Source organism: Myodes glareolus, chromosome 9, assembly GCF_982192425.1.
Source record: "Myodes glareolus chromosome 9, mMyoGla1.1, whole genome shotgun sequence".
In the NCBI taxonomy this organism is placed as follows: Eukaryota; Metazoa; Chordata; class Mammalia; order Rodentia; family Cricetidae; genus Myodes; species Myodes glareolus.
In genome coordinates, this window is record NC_142034.1 from 8,656,631 (window position 1) to 8,670,235 (window position 13,605).

General features: G+C 47.3%; 1 protein-coding gene across 3 annotated transcripts in view; it reads left to right on the plus strand.

Moving 5' to 3' along the window:
- The window catches only part of Sdk2 (sidekick cell adhesion molecule 2), a 276,319-nt gene that overhangs the window by 193,135 nt on the left and 69,579 nt on the right, over positions 1-13,605 (plus strand). For all 3 annotated transcript variants that reach the window (XM_087909821.1, XM_087909823.1, XM_087909820.1), the window contains 3 exons: positions 7,540-7,716; positions 10,947-11,083; positions 12,027-12,174. In XM_087909821.1, coding sequence (XP_087765947.1) covers positions 7,540-7,716; positions 10,947-11,083; positions 12,027-12,174 — 462 coding nt within the window. The remainder of the gene's footprint in view (positions 1-7,539; positions 7,717-10,946; positions 11,084-12,026; positions 12,175-13,605) is intronic.

Sequence of the window (13,605 nt, forward strand, 5' to 3'; positions counted from 1 at the left end):
CATGTCTTATTTTAATATTCATAATGGAGTGGTCTGGTTAGGAAGACAAAGAGGGGGATGGAGAGATGACTCAGTGGTTAAGAGCATTGGCTCTTGTTCCAGAGGACCTGGGTTCAATTCCCAGCACCCACATGGCAGCTCACCACTGTCTGTAATTCTACCTCACAGACATACATGCAAAACATCAATATACATAAAATTTTTAAAAAATCTTTAAAAGAAAAGAATACAAAGAGATGAACAAAGGGACAGGGCAGGAGGTGACCCCAGGAGATGACCATGGAAGAGGTCCTGTAAGGGAAAATCCCTGAACTGAAGTCACCCCTTCCCCACTATGGGAAAGCCAGGATCTTGACCCTTAAGATATTTAGCTCTTCAAGAGCTCAGTGTGGCTCTGGAAGCCACTGTAGAGGATGAGAAAGTTATCTGTGTACCGAAGTTTCCAAATACTGAAACTTGAGCAAGGACAGCGGGTGTACCCCCAAACTGTGAGAAGACTGGCAGCTACAACCAGGAGGCTGTGTGGTGTCCCTTCGTGCTCTCCTGAGAGCTCCAGAAGTCTGGGAGTCGGCGCAACTGCCTCTTGAGAAGATCCTATCATGTTGCTGTCCTGCTAAGGAGCAGTAACACTGTCACACAATTGGCATGCAGGCCAGGAGGGGTGGGCACTCCTGCCTCCCGCAGACAGGGCCTCTTAGCTACACAACTGTATCCTGGGGCGCCACCTGCTGGTCACTGGGCCGAGGACCAGAGCAGAGTCAGCCAGTCAGTATAGAGTTCTGAGGAACCAGGACTGCAGGACAGCAGGCAAGAAATGACTCGTGAAGGGTTCGACATGGAACTTTGGAGGTATTTCCACATGCCAGCACAGAACACAGAACACAGACATAAGCCTGAAATCACGCAGAGCTAGTCGGGATGTAGGCAGATCGATTTCAGGATCCTTAGTCATGACTTTATCAGACTTTTCTCTAAAAGAAAAAGTTAATAAAGCAACAGTGAACCTGTCCTCAGAGAAAAGCCACATCCACGCCACTGGGACTCATGGTCTGGCATAACATGGTAGTGTCCTTTTCTAACAGCCACTGATAACTCAGCAACTGTTTCCATTGCAAGCGTGTGTGTGTGTGAATATGTGTGTGTGCATGCAAGTGCATATGTGCCTGTGTGTGTACACACGCATACGCGTGTATTATGTGGATATATGTGTTTGTGTATGCGAGTGCATAAGTGCCTCTGTGTGTGTGAATATGTGTGTGCCTATGAGTGTATATGTGCCTTATGTGCACACATGCACATGTGGGTGTGTGACTGTGTGTGCATGGGAGTGCATATCTGCCTTGTGTGCACACGCATGCACGTGTGTGTGTGTGAGGAATGCATATGTGCCTCTGTGTGTGTGTGTGCATGCATGTGCGCACGTACATGCATGAGCATGCAGACCAGAGATAGACATCAGGCACCTCTCTCTATCAGTCTCTAAGGTTTCTCACTGAACCTGGAATTTATAGCTTGGCCAGATCAGCATGCTGGTGAGCCCCAGAGAGCTTCATACCCAGACATTGAGATAACACACATGAATGGCCTTGCCCAGCTTTCTACATGGTGCTGAGGAGTCAAATTCAGGCCCTCATGCTTGCATAACAAGCACCGTATCCACCGAGCCATCTGCCCCAGCCCCTCTGTTGATGTTTATGTATTAAAATGTCACTTATTTCTATTTCAGGAAGACAGTGCATCTTATTACACTTCTGGGTGGTTCCTGACAGAGTAGAACTTCTGGTAACCTTGCTTCTACAGACCCACTCTCTGGGTTTTCCAGAAACTTACAAATAGAAAATCCCTGGTGGAACTTTCCTAGAAGTCCTCTGTAGCACGATTAATAAAAACCCAGAGACAGAAATTGGGGTTCAACCTGAAGATCAGAAAAGCCAAACAGCCAGCCACTGGCTTTCGCCTCTACCTCAGTTCAAAATGGTGATACTGCCTCCAGGAATCTCAGAATGAGAATGTGTCTGAGAGCTGTCTCCTCCCATTTTAGAATCCTATCTAGGGATGGGATTATGGGTGTGTACCACTACCACCAGTTTCTATGGCAAACTAGTGTAACTATTGGGATTAAAGGTGTGTGTCACCACTGCCTGGTCTGTAAGACTGACCAGTGGGGCTGTTTTACTCTCTAATCTTCAGGTAAGCTTTACTTGTTAAAATACAAATGAAATATCACTACACACATTCCCACCTGAGGATGAAGTAGCCGTGCCGTGTAATCTTCTTATGAAGAGAGGAGAAAGAAGTGAGGTCTCATCACCACCTCCTCCTCTGCAAATTGGTAGAATGGATACCTATTCTATCCAAAAGGCCAGCCCTTTGTCTACTCCAGCCTGTGTCCCTCGGGTGGTGCAGGCCCCTGCTGCCCTCTGCAGCCTTGAGATAAATAGGTGGGAAGGGAAAATCTCAACATTTTGAAAGCTCCCCAGTGATTCTGATATTTTTTTTTCCCAGAAGCAGGGTATTCTAGCTACAAAGCACAACGGGGTTCCCTGAGTAGGCTAGAAAGGGGTAAACCGATCACATTTAAGCCTTGGCCGCTCAAATCCCAAGTGGTATGTTGTCAAGACAAAGCTGGGCCCCAGGGAGGAGGCCCAGACAGCTGCAAGCTGCCAGCATAGAATGTCTCTAAAGCCATTCTAGAAGAATCTGTTTGGTATCTTGGTCCAGATCTAGACAGAACCTGACTGATACACTTTGAGACATTATTACTATTAATATTTTTTTACTTTTAAAATGAAATCTATTATATTTTAGGAGGGAAATGCAGATCAACAAAAAGGGAAAAGGATAGAGAAAAACACCAGCTAACCGTTCCCCTTAATTAGACACCATCGCTAATGATATTTGAGTTCCATTAAGGGAGCCAGACATTCTCTGTTCTCTAATCTTTTTCCCTTAAGGACCTACTGTGCCCCGTGTGCCATGTCAATAAATATTTTTGCATCAACTCAATTACAGGATTGCTTGGAGTCCATTGTGTGGGTGAAATATAGTTTGCCAGTTCACACTGACTGCATTTTTTTTATTATTTCTAAATTTTCGCTAATATGGAGAAATCTCATTATAAGCGTTCTGGTATCCAAATTGTTGGCACGTCTCTGATTTGCTCAGGATTGTCTATTATGATCTAGAGCCAAGAGGGTCCCGGAAGGATCACTGGCCACATGATTTGACAGCCAGTTATATAACTAGATTAGTCTGGAAATTGTCTACCCTCATGAGCTAAAGAGACTTGGAGGTTATTTATATATTTATTTATTTTAACTTTGATTTGTGAAAAATAATGCTAAGAGTGTGATTTGGGGAGAGAGATGGGTGTGTGTGTGTGGCTGTGTGGCTGTGTGTGTGTGTGTGTGTTTGAGATAAGGTCTTATTATATAGCCCAAGGTGGGCCGAAACTTGTAGTCATTCTCCTGTTTCAATGCTAAAATGACAGACATGAGCCACCATGCCTGGCTAAGTATAGGTTTTATTTAATTTTGTAAGAAACCACCCAAGCCAGGATTGATGGTACACATCTTTAATCCCTGGACTCAGGAGGCAGAGGCAGACAGATCTCTGTGAGTCAGAGGCCATCTTGGTCCACATAGTAAATTTAGGCCATCCAGGGCTACATAGTGAGCCCTGTGCAAAGAGGCAGGGAGAAAACAAGCACCCAACCGTCTTCCACATTGGTGGTGCACGTCTTGGAGGAATGAGTATTCCCCTGGCAGGCACTGGGTGATTGATGCTGGCCATTCTTAGTTGTGGTGTGGTTCTTGTTCTTGTTGCTGTTCTGAGGTTTGTTTGCTTTTTGAATTATGCGTGTAATGTGTCTGGGGGTGGGGTATGTGCCTATAAGTGCAGTGCCCATGGTATCCAGAAGAGGGCGTCAGAGCTGGAGTTCCAGGCAGTTGTGACCTCCCTGACCTAGTGCTGGGAATGGATTTCCAATCCTCTGTAATAACTGCTGAGCCTTCGGTCCAGCCCATTGGCTGCTCTAATTTGCATTTCTCCATGGCCTAGGAGGAGAACATCTCATTTCTGTTTCCCTCTGTGTGTGTCTTCATCACAGAGGTGCCTGTCAAGGACTTCAGCCTGGTTTTTAATCAGGCATTTGTTTCCTTATGGTTGAGTTTTAAGAAGTCTCTGTATATTTTGGATAACAGCGCCTTATCAGATATTTGTTATGCAAACATTTTCTCCCAGTCTGTGGCTTCTCTTTTCAGTCTCTTGGTAATATCTGTAGAAGAGCAGAAAATTTTAATTTTGACAAAGTCCATCTTATCAACCCTTTCTCCCAGGGAGCAGGCCTTCGTGTAATTTATGGAGTTAGTACCAAAGGCGAGGCTGTGTAGATTTTACGTTACCTCCTAGCAGCTGGGGGACCCTGCATCCTACATTTAGATTTGTGATCAATTTTGAATTAATTTTTGTGACTGGTATGAGGCTTGTGACTACAGCTCTATCTGTCCTGTTTGTGAAGTCCCGCGGTTCCAGCATCGTTTATCGAAAGGACCTTTCCTTTTGTCTTATCCTGGTCTGTTGTTGGGAGGGAGTTTGTACATTGTTTCATTGTGTGGACCTGTGGAAGGCAGAGGAGAACCTGGAGGAGGAGTCAGGTCTCTCTTCCCACCTTGTGGATGCTTGAGTCATCTGGCTGTCGGGAAGCACCCTTACCCACCGAGCCATCTCACCAGCTCTGTTTATGTTTGGGTTTTATGTCATTGAGTCATTGTAGAAACCAGATTTTATAGCACAGAGGTCAGTCAATAAACCATTTCTATAAAGGACCAGGAGTAACTGTTTTAGCTTTGAGAGCCACATCGTCTTTGTCACCACTAAGCAACTCTATCTGTAATACGTCCACAAATAGGTATGTCCATGTTGCAATAAAACTTCCTTATATAGAAGCTGGAGAAGCAGCTGAGCAGTTACTGCTCTTCCAGAGGGCCTGGGTTTGATTCCCAGCATCTACGTGGCAGCCCACATGTCTGTAACTCTAGTTCCAGGGGATCCAATGCTCTCGTCTTTCCTCCACAAGCACTAGGCACACACACACACACACACACACACACACACACAGAGTACACATATAAATGCATGCAAGCAAACACTCATATGCACAAAATAAAAGTAATAAACCTGTTTCATTTTTTTAAAAAATTTAAATATATAAGCATGTAATGGGCCATAGCTCACTGAGCCCACTATAGAATATCTACATTCTGGATTTGGATACATACCATCCTATGCTGCTAACCTATCCTTCTAGCCCTTGTATTTCTAATTAGAATCAAGTACCTATTAATTAGATTCGCGTTTAGCAACAAATGCTTCCCAGGCAGGGACATATGCTCCCTGGAGCATCATGTCCTAAAGCAAAGAGTGTCTGCTTGCCGTGAGTATCTCTTAAGCAGCAGTAACTCTCTGCAAACAGATCTGCTTTTAAGGAAAAGCCTGCTCACTCGGCGGACGCTAGCAAGGATCATTCTTTTCTGGGTAACGAGATGAATGGGAAGTGACTGCTATTGTCCATTTCTAAGCATATATTAAAAGCCTTTAAAATTAACTTGGCAGTTTCACTGCTGATAATTTATCTTCGAAGAAGTGGAGTGCAGGTAAACATTTTTCAGCGAGGGTGTTCATCACATTATTAACTACAGTAGAGGGAAAGGAGGTAACAGTATGTCCAACACTCGCGAGTCAGTGGCATTACAAGGGGACTCTATGCAAACCCCCTGCCTCTGGTTGTTTGTATTTTTTAAGTATTGTATGGAAATAGCACATGAAAAGAGCATATGATCCTTTGTTGAGAAAAGGCAGTTTTAAAAACAGTATATATGAAAATATGGATGGTGGATGGATGGATGGATGGATGGATGGATGGATGGATGGATGGAAACTCAAGGGTAGATGTGAGTGGGTAAATAAAAGCTCCTATAGATAGATGAGTGGATGGATGGATGGATGGGTGGGTGGGTGGATGGATGGATGGATGGATGGATGGAAACTCAAGGGTAGATGTTGTGAGTGGGTAAATAAAAGCTCCTATAGATAGATGAGTGGATGGATGGATGGATGGATGGATGGATGGATGGATGGATGGAAACTCAAGGGTAGATGTTGTGAGTGGGTAAATAAAAGCTCCTATAGATAGATGAGTGGATGAATGGATGGATGGATGGATGGAAACTTAGATAGGCAAGTGGTAGGTAAGTAAAGTGAATGGATGGATTGATACCTAGAAATCATTGATATAGATATTCTTCAATGAAAACATCCATGTCTGACTCTTACTGCCCCTTTGCCATGTTGGGACTCCCCTAAGTATTCCATAGTGGCTCTACCAGCCTTGCTACCTTAGGAAGTCAGAGGGTCGCACGTGTTACAGATGGCAAACGGGGACACAGATGGTTAAATAAACCTACCCAAGATCACATCACAAGCTGCTGGTGGCAGGGACAGTCTTTGGCCTGAGCTCCTAACTCCAGAATAGAGCGTCACTGCAGCCCCCCAGCAGAGCACAGAAGAATCTAGAAATAGAGACTTATGTTCCCATGTTAATCGTAGGCTCCCAGTACTGAAAAGCTTTTCCTTTCCACGGTCCTTCTTTTCCTCGTTGGTTTGTTTGGTTTTGATTCTTTTTTTCTTGCCAGTAGCTAACACCTCTGTTGATTTTTCTATTTAAACTCAAAAAAGGGCTAAAATACTGCAGGTATATTCTCACTGGTAGTCTTTCATTCTCTACCTCCAGGTAACCTTAGGACCCATTACTGTCCCCGGGTGACATCTTGCACTTTTGAGAACTATAGCCCACCCTCCCTGGAGGGCACCGTCCATCCCACCTCCGAGGAGCTGGTTCTTGGAATATGTCCATGACAGTGATAATGGCTGTGTTTTCTCCCTAACAGCTCTAGAGGAGCTACTTTGTTCCGTCACGCACCGGTGTGTCTGTCATTTCTCAAGTCTCCCTTCGTTCCGACTGGCCACAGCTAAAGTGATTTTTTTTGGACACTAAGGTCAATTTGTCACAGTGATGCATCGATCTAACGATCCCCCTCATAGAACTAATTCCAAAATGTAGTCTCCCCGGAAACTTTGATTTCTTCTCCAGCTGCGATCTTTTAACGTCTTCAGAGGAATTCCTTGGGCTGGCTCTTTCCCAGCGGCTGTTTTGCGATGGCTTCTGGCCAAAAGTAGCAACATTTTGACCCAGGTCTGAACCCAAGGTGTAAATGACCAGTAATGGCCTGCTGCTTGATGCTCCCAGACCTAGCACCTGTCCCAGGAGTGCTGGACTTCCAGACTTTTCCCCGGGAAACAGCCTCCTCCCAGGCCCTGCTCCCTGCCCACAAGCCCAGTCCTGGAGGCAATCTATGTGAGGCCTGCAATGGCCTCCTCTCTCCCTTTGGCTGGTTCCTTCCAGGAGGAGGCTTGGGCATGGCTGACCCTAGAAACTTCCCGATCTCTTTTCACTGACCCATCTGTCCTCCTACTCCATAGGTACGTGTGGGAGAAGGATGGGGCCACCCTGGCTGTGGAGACCAACCCCCGGATCCGCCTGGACAGAAATGGTTCCTTACACATCTCACAGACGTGGTCAGGGGACATTGGCACATACACCTGCCGGGTACTCTCAGCTGGTGGCAATGACTCTCGAAATGCCCACCTGCGCGTCAGGTAAGGACAAGGGGGGCACCGGGAATGGTAGCAGCGGCATATTCAAAGTCAACCAGCTCCTTTTGGTCATGACAAGAAGTCATGTATGACTAGGCCCACCCAAGTTCCCTAAGACACCTCCCGAGCGTCCCGCTAGATCTGTCCCTCAGCTCAGGGACACCCTGTGAGAAGCAGAAGTCTGTAGAGGACTTTGACGGGGCTCTAGTTCCAGAGAGAAGAATCTGCAGGCACAAACGTCTACACACTCCAGATAGGTCACCAAGACATCAAAGGATGCTTCCACCCCAGTCCAGCCCAAATAAGTTTCTTGGACTTACTTGCAGGCGGATGGGTGTTGAAGGAGCAGCGGGCTGCTTTTTGTCCCGCACGACTAGCTTTACACCCAAAATAATTACACGGAAACTGTATTCTTTTAAACACTGCCTGGCCCATTACCTTCAGACCCTTATTGGCTAACTCTCACATATTAATTAACCCATTTCTAATAATGTGTGTAGCACCACGAGGTCATGGCTTACCGGGAAGATTCTAACCCACGTCCATCTTGGAGAGGAGAGTCATGGCGTCTGCCTCATTGCCTTCTTCCCAGCATTCTGTTCTGTCTACTCCACCCACCTATGTTCTGACCTATCAGGCCAAGCAGTTTCTTTATTAATTAACCAATGAAAGCAACAGAAATACAGAAGACCCACCTACATCAGATGGGTGACCCCCCCAAGGCAGCTGTATCAACAAACGTCCCACTCCAGTATGGATGGTGACCTCCTCATAGTGGCATTGATGGAGTCCTCTCTTCAGTTAACCTTCTCCTCTGTATTTACACTTCTGAGATCGCATGCAGCTGGAGCAGGACTATAGGCCTCTCTGGGGAGGGGAGGACAAGAGGGATTGGTGGGAATCTCAGGTGAGGGTCTGGTGACCAACCCTTCCCACCTTCCTCTATGAAGGAGCATCAACAGGCAATCTTTCCTGTAAGGAGCCACCTGAAGAAATCGCCATTATAAGATGGCGCAGGTGGTCCTGCAGCTTGGAGGTAAACAAATCCTTTGAAGTTGCCGAGTAGGCCTTGGCCTGTATTTGCATAACTGAGCCTTGGTTCCCTGGCCTGTTCCGAAGTCCCGGGCTTCAGTGGAATGGTATTCACCAATCAGGACAGTGTCCGAGCCTCTCCACCCTAGAAAAGCAGCTGCCACTTGGGCCTCTTTCTCTTTCACTTTCTCTCTCTCGCCTGCTCTCCCTCTCTCTGTCTTTTCCCTCTCACTTCTCCTTCTCTCTTTCTCTCCTGCTCTCCCTTCAACCAAGTGGCTCCAATAAAGTGTGATCAGAGAAGAATCCTTGATTTCGTGGTAGTTCTTGCTTGCTGGTCGAGCAGCGCTCCACACTTTCCTTTTCTCGTTTGAGGATTTCATGCTTGCATAGTGTGTACTTGGATCAAATCTACTCGTGGCCTTTCCCTCCATGTCCTCCCCACACCCCCACCACTTCTCCCTCTCCACTTCATGTACTTTGTTCTGAAACCCACTGAGTTCACTTTGTGCTGCCTGCATGGGCATGGGGGTCGAACCATCGACTGGAGTATGGATCACTTCTCTGGGATCGCACCCCTAAAGGAAAGGGATGATTTCTCAGCCAGCAGCTGGCAGTTTCCAGTCAGATATTTAGCCATGGGTCGGACTCATGAGCCCTTCCCCCCTTCCGTGCTGCGATTTTGACTGATTTGGTCCTGAGCGTCCAGCCTTAGCCACTGTCAGTCCCTGTGTGCAGGGTTCCTGTTATGCCCAGCAAATACTGTTTCTGGTAGCGGTTCACTACCTCTGGCTCTTAGGGTCTTTCTACCCCTTCTTCCGAGCTGATCCCTGAGCCCTGGTGGTGGGGCGAGGAGGAGCGTTGATACAGATGTGTTATTTATAGCTAAGCACTTCACAGTCTCTTCCTCTCTGTACATTGATCAGCCATGGGTCTCTGTATTCATCACCATTTACTGCAGGCAAAAAGCAGCTTCTCTGGTGAGGACCGGAAGATGCCCTTATCTAAAAGTATAAAGATAAAAACTAAGGAGGCAGTTAATTTATTTATCTACTTAGGACAAGTATTAGATAGGACAAGGATGGTATTAGATTCTCCCCTATGACTCATAGGTCTTAGGCCCCTTTAGTGGCATCTGGCCTGAATTCCATCTTGGGAAGCAGGCCTTGAATCCAAGCAGGAAAAAAAAGTGGCTGGTTACTCCCATGACGTCTGTGCCATTGTTGTACCAATGAGTGTGTCTTGCCAGGCTGGTTGTTATTGTAGCTTGCAGGATTCACAACTGTGTAAGACTATTGATTACTTTTTCTCCCAATAGTATATATTGAACCTTCCAGAAATATAAAAGCAAGCCAGTAGGGCTGAAGCTTCCGGCTGGTGCCAGCTTGATTTATCTATGCCCTGTAACACTAGTTTACAGTGTCTTCAGCATCAAGCTCTGGAAGGTAACCAAGAGCAACAGCAACAGCCTATAGTATTGCAGAGACAGTCATGGGATCCCGCTGACCAAAAGCTTTAAAAAAAAAAAAGGACACCCTATACATGGCACTGAACTTTTTTTATTGGATCGCCTAAAAAATTACAGCCTAAAATTATAGGCTGGTATCTAGTAGAGCCATTGTGCTCCTATTAGAGAGTAGGTCCATTTGAACTCCTTTTGTTTTTTTATTTTATTTTTTAAAGATGTATTTATCATGTATACAGTGTTCTGCCTGCCCTCCAGAAGAGGGCATCAGATCCCATTATAGATGGTTGTGAGCCACCATGTGGGTGCTGGGAGTCAAACTCAGGACCTCTGGAAGGGCAGCCAGTGCTCCTAATTTCTGAGCCATCTCTCCAGCCCCTGAACTCCTGTTACATATGCATATATGTATACACATTTTAGGAAGCTTCTCTGGTAGTAGGTTTCCATATGGTAATCTTGTTGAGGATCCTCTGTGGGTGATCACAGCTACTTAGCTGAGGACGGTAATGGCTGCTGGGCAGCACATGCCTATAATCTAAGGATTTGGAAGGTGGAGGGAGGAAGATCAGAAGTTCAAGGTCATCTCGTTCTACATAGCAGATGGAAGACCAGTTTAGCATGAAGGGCAGCGTTATCTAGTACACAGATAACATAAGACTCCTGAATCTAAAGCATTGCTGTCACCCGATGGCAGAACTTAGCACTTGGGATGGGCCCTCCACACATCTCTCTCCTCCAGGCAGCTTCCCCACGCCCCTGAGCACCCCGTGGCAACACTCAGCACTGTGGAGAGGCGCGCCATCAACCTGACCTGGGCCAAACCCTTCGATGGCAACAGTCCCCTGATGCGCTACATCCTGGAGATGTCGGAAAACAGTAAGGTCCCCACTGTCACCTTCCCGTAGCCCTCACGACCTGGGCAAAGGGGCACATGAGCTGGAAGATGGCCTGTGTGGGTCAGCCACCCCCATCAGACTCTTCCAGAGCCTCTGAGATCTTCCCTCTGGGCAACCATGACTTCCTCACATGTGAAAAGAACAATGATCTTACTTCCAGGATCACAAGTGACCTCCAGACAGTTGGCAGGTTGTTATGGCTTCCCAACAAGGCTTGCACAGGGGAGCCTTGCATGGGAGTATAGCCTGTAACCCCAGCATTTGGGAGGATGAGGCAAGAGAATCATGAGTTCAAAGCCAGCCTGGGGGAGGGGCTTGTGTGAGACCTGGCCCAGCAGCAGCCCCAAAGACATCAGTTGTTGTTCTTACAAATGCCCCTCTGTGGACTTCGGTGTTAGCCAGTGCAATTTGAATGATATCCTTGGTGCAGCTTTTCCAGAGCTCATTGGTTCAAGGGGATGAGGCATCTCAATACCCATGAACCTCTGCTTCTACTTACTCCCATCTCCCTCCAACCCCTGAGTCACATGGGCTAGTGGCACCCAAAAATGCTGACATGGTGACCTATACTGGACCAAGTTAGGGAGGCACTCACTATCCTGACAACCCAAAGGAGAGGGCTGGGAGTAAAGAGTAAAATCCATCACATCACTGGCTGGCGAGATGGCCCAACCAGTAAAAGCACCTGTTTCTGGGCTTGACCACCTGTGTTCAGTCCTTGGAAGCCACATGGTGGAAAGATCCAAGCCCCTCAAGTTGTCCTCTGACCTCCAAATAACGTCGTGGCCCATGCATACCCATAGACATGCACACACATATACACAAAAGGAAGTAAATTTGAAAATTAATATAATAAAAAAGAAGCATGTCTCATCACCCACCCACACAATGGCCCCCTCTGCCCCAACCCTATGTATCTGCAGATGCTCCTTGGACCATTCTCCTTGCCAGTGTGGACCCAGAAGCTACCTCAGTGATGGTCAAGGGACTGGTTCCGGCTCGTTCCTACCAGTTCCGCCTCTGTGCTGTCAATGACGTGGGCAAAGGACAGTTCAGCAAGGACACAGAAAGGTGAGGGGCGCAGGTGTCCCCCTAAGTTAGACTTCACTGCCTGCCACCAAACCAGGGTGACACACAGGGGCAAGCCACCGGGTAAGTCTGGTTCAGTGTCTCTGCCTGCCCAAGGCCGGCTTCCACTCCGTAGAATGGGGGAATGGTATCTGTGACTTGTTTCCCAGGGAAGGCGTGAGGCTTAAATGGGATGACTGAGGAGGCAGAGATGAGCAAATCCTGGGGCTCTCTGGCCAGCCAGTCTAGCTTGAAACAGCAAACTGGAAGTCAATGAGAGACTAGGTCTCACAAGTTTAAAAAAAAAAAAAAAGTGGGGAAGGCTGGACATGGTGGTGCACACCTTCAATCCCAACACTCAGGGGCAGACGCAGGCACATCTCTGAGTTCAAGGCCAGCCTGGTCTACAGACAGCCAGGGCTACAGAAAGAAACCCTGTCTCAAGCAAGCAACATGGGTCAGTGAGATAACTCAGCAGGTAAAGGTGTCTGCTGCCAAGCCTGATAACCTAAGAGTTCCACCCCCAGGACCCACGCGGTGGAAGGAGAGAACCAACCCCTCTAAGTTGTCCTTTGACCTCCATATATGTGCTGTGGCGTGCACGCGCTTGCGTGCACACACACACACACACACACACACACACACACACACACACACACACTGAAAGCTGCTTACTGAACATTCACTATGTGCCAGTCTGGGTTTGACCTCCGGGTGGCACACTGAACGCACAGTGGTTCAGCCCCTGGGAAGTCTCACAGTCACAGCAGGGAACCCGGGAGCGCCAGGAGCCCCTCCCCACTTCTGCTGGGCCTGTGGCTGTTCTCTGTGCCAATTCGTACTTGGCAGGAATCTCTGCGCTTATAGCCCCGAGTCACCGCTGGAAAGGTTAAAACACCCTCACTTTAAAAGCTGGGAGCAGACAGGATTGTTTGAGAAGCTATCCATCAGAGAGCGAAAAAAAGAAAAAAAAAGAAAAAAGGGAAAGACATCCATCAAAAATAATTAACTTTTGTTTTTAATGGACAAGTGTCAGTGGCGTGAAAAATAGACTCGGGCAGAGCACTGAGTTCCCCAGCCATGCCGTAGACAGAAGTGTGATGCTTAGTTTGAGAAGGCAGCCTGGGGGCTGGGGCTCCTCCCCAGAACCATGACTACACACCTGTCCTGGGACTCTGCTTACCCAGCAAGGGGATCTAGGTAAGGCCCACCACCTGAGCCTGTGGGAAATAGCGGATACCTTATTCCTAAGAAGCTCAAAAGCCTGTAACCCTACACTCAGGAGGCTGAAGGAGGAGGGTTACAAGTTCAAGGCCACCCTGGGCTGCAAAGCAAGACCCTGTCTCAAAAAAAAAAAAAAAAAATCCACAAAGAAGCATTAACTGGGCTGCCCAAAAGCACACAGCAAGGGTTTCAGAACTATTCTCAGACAGT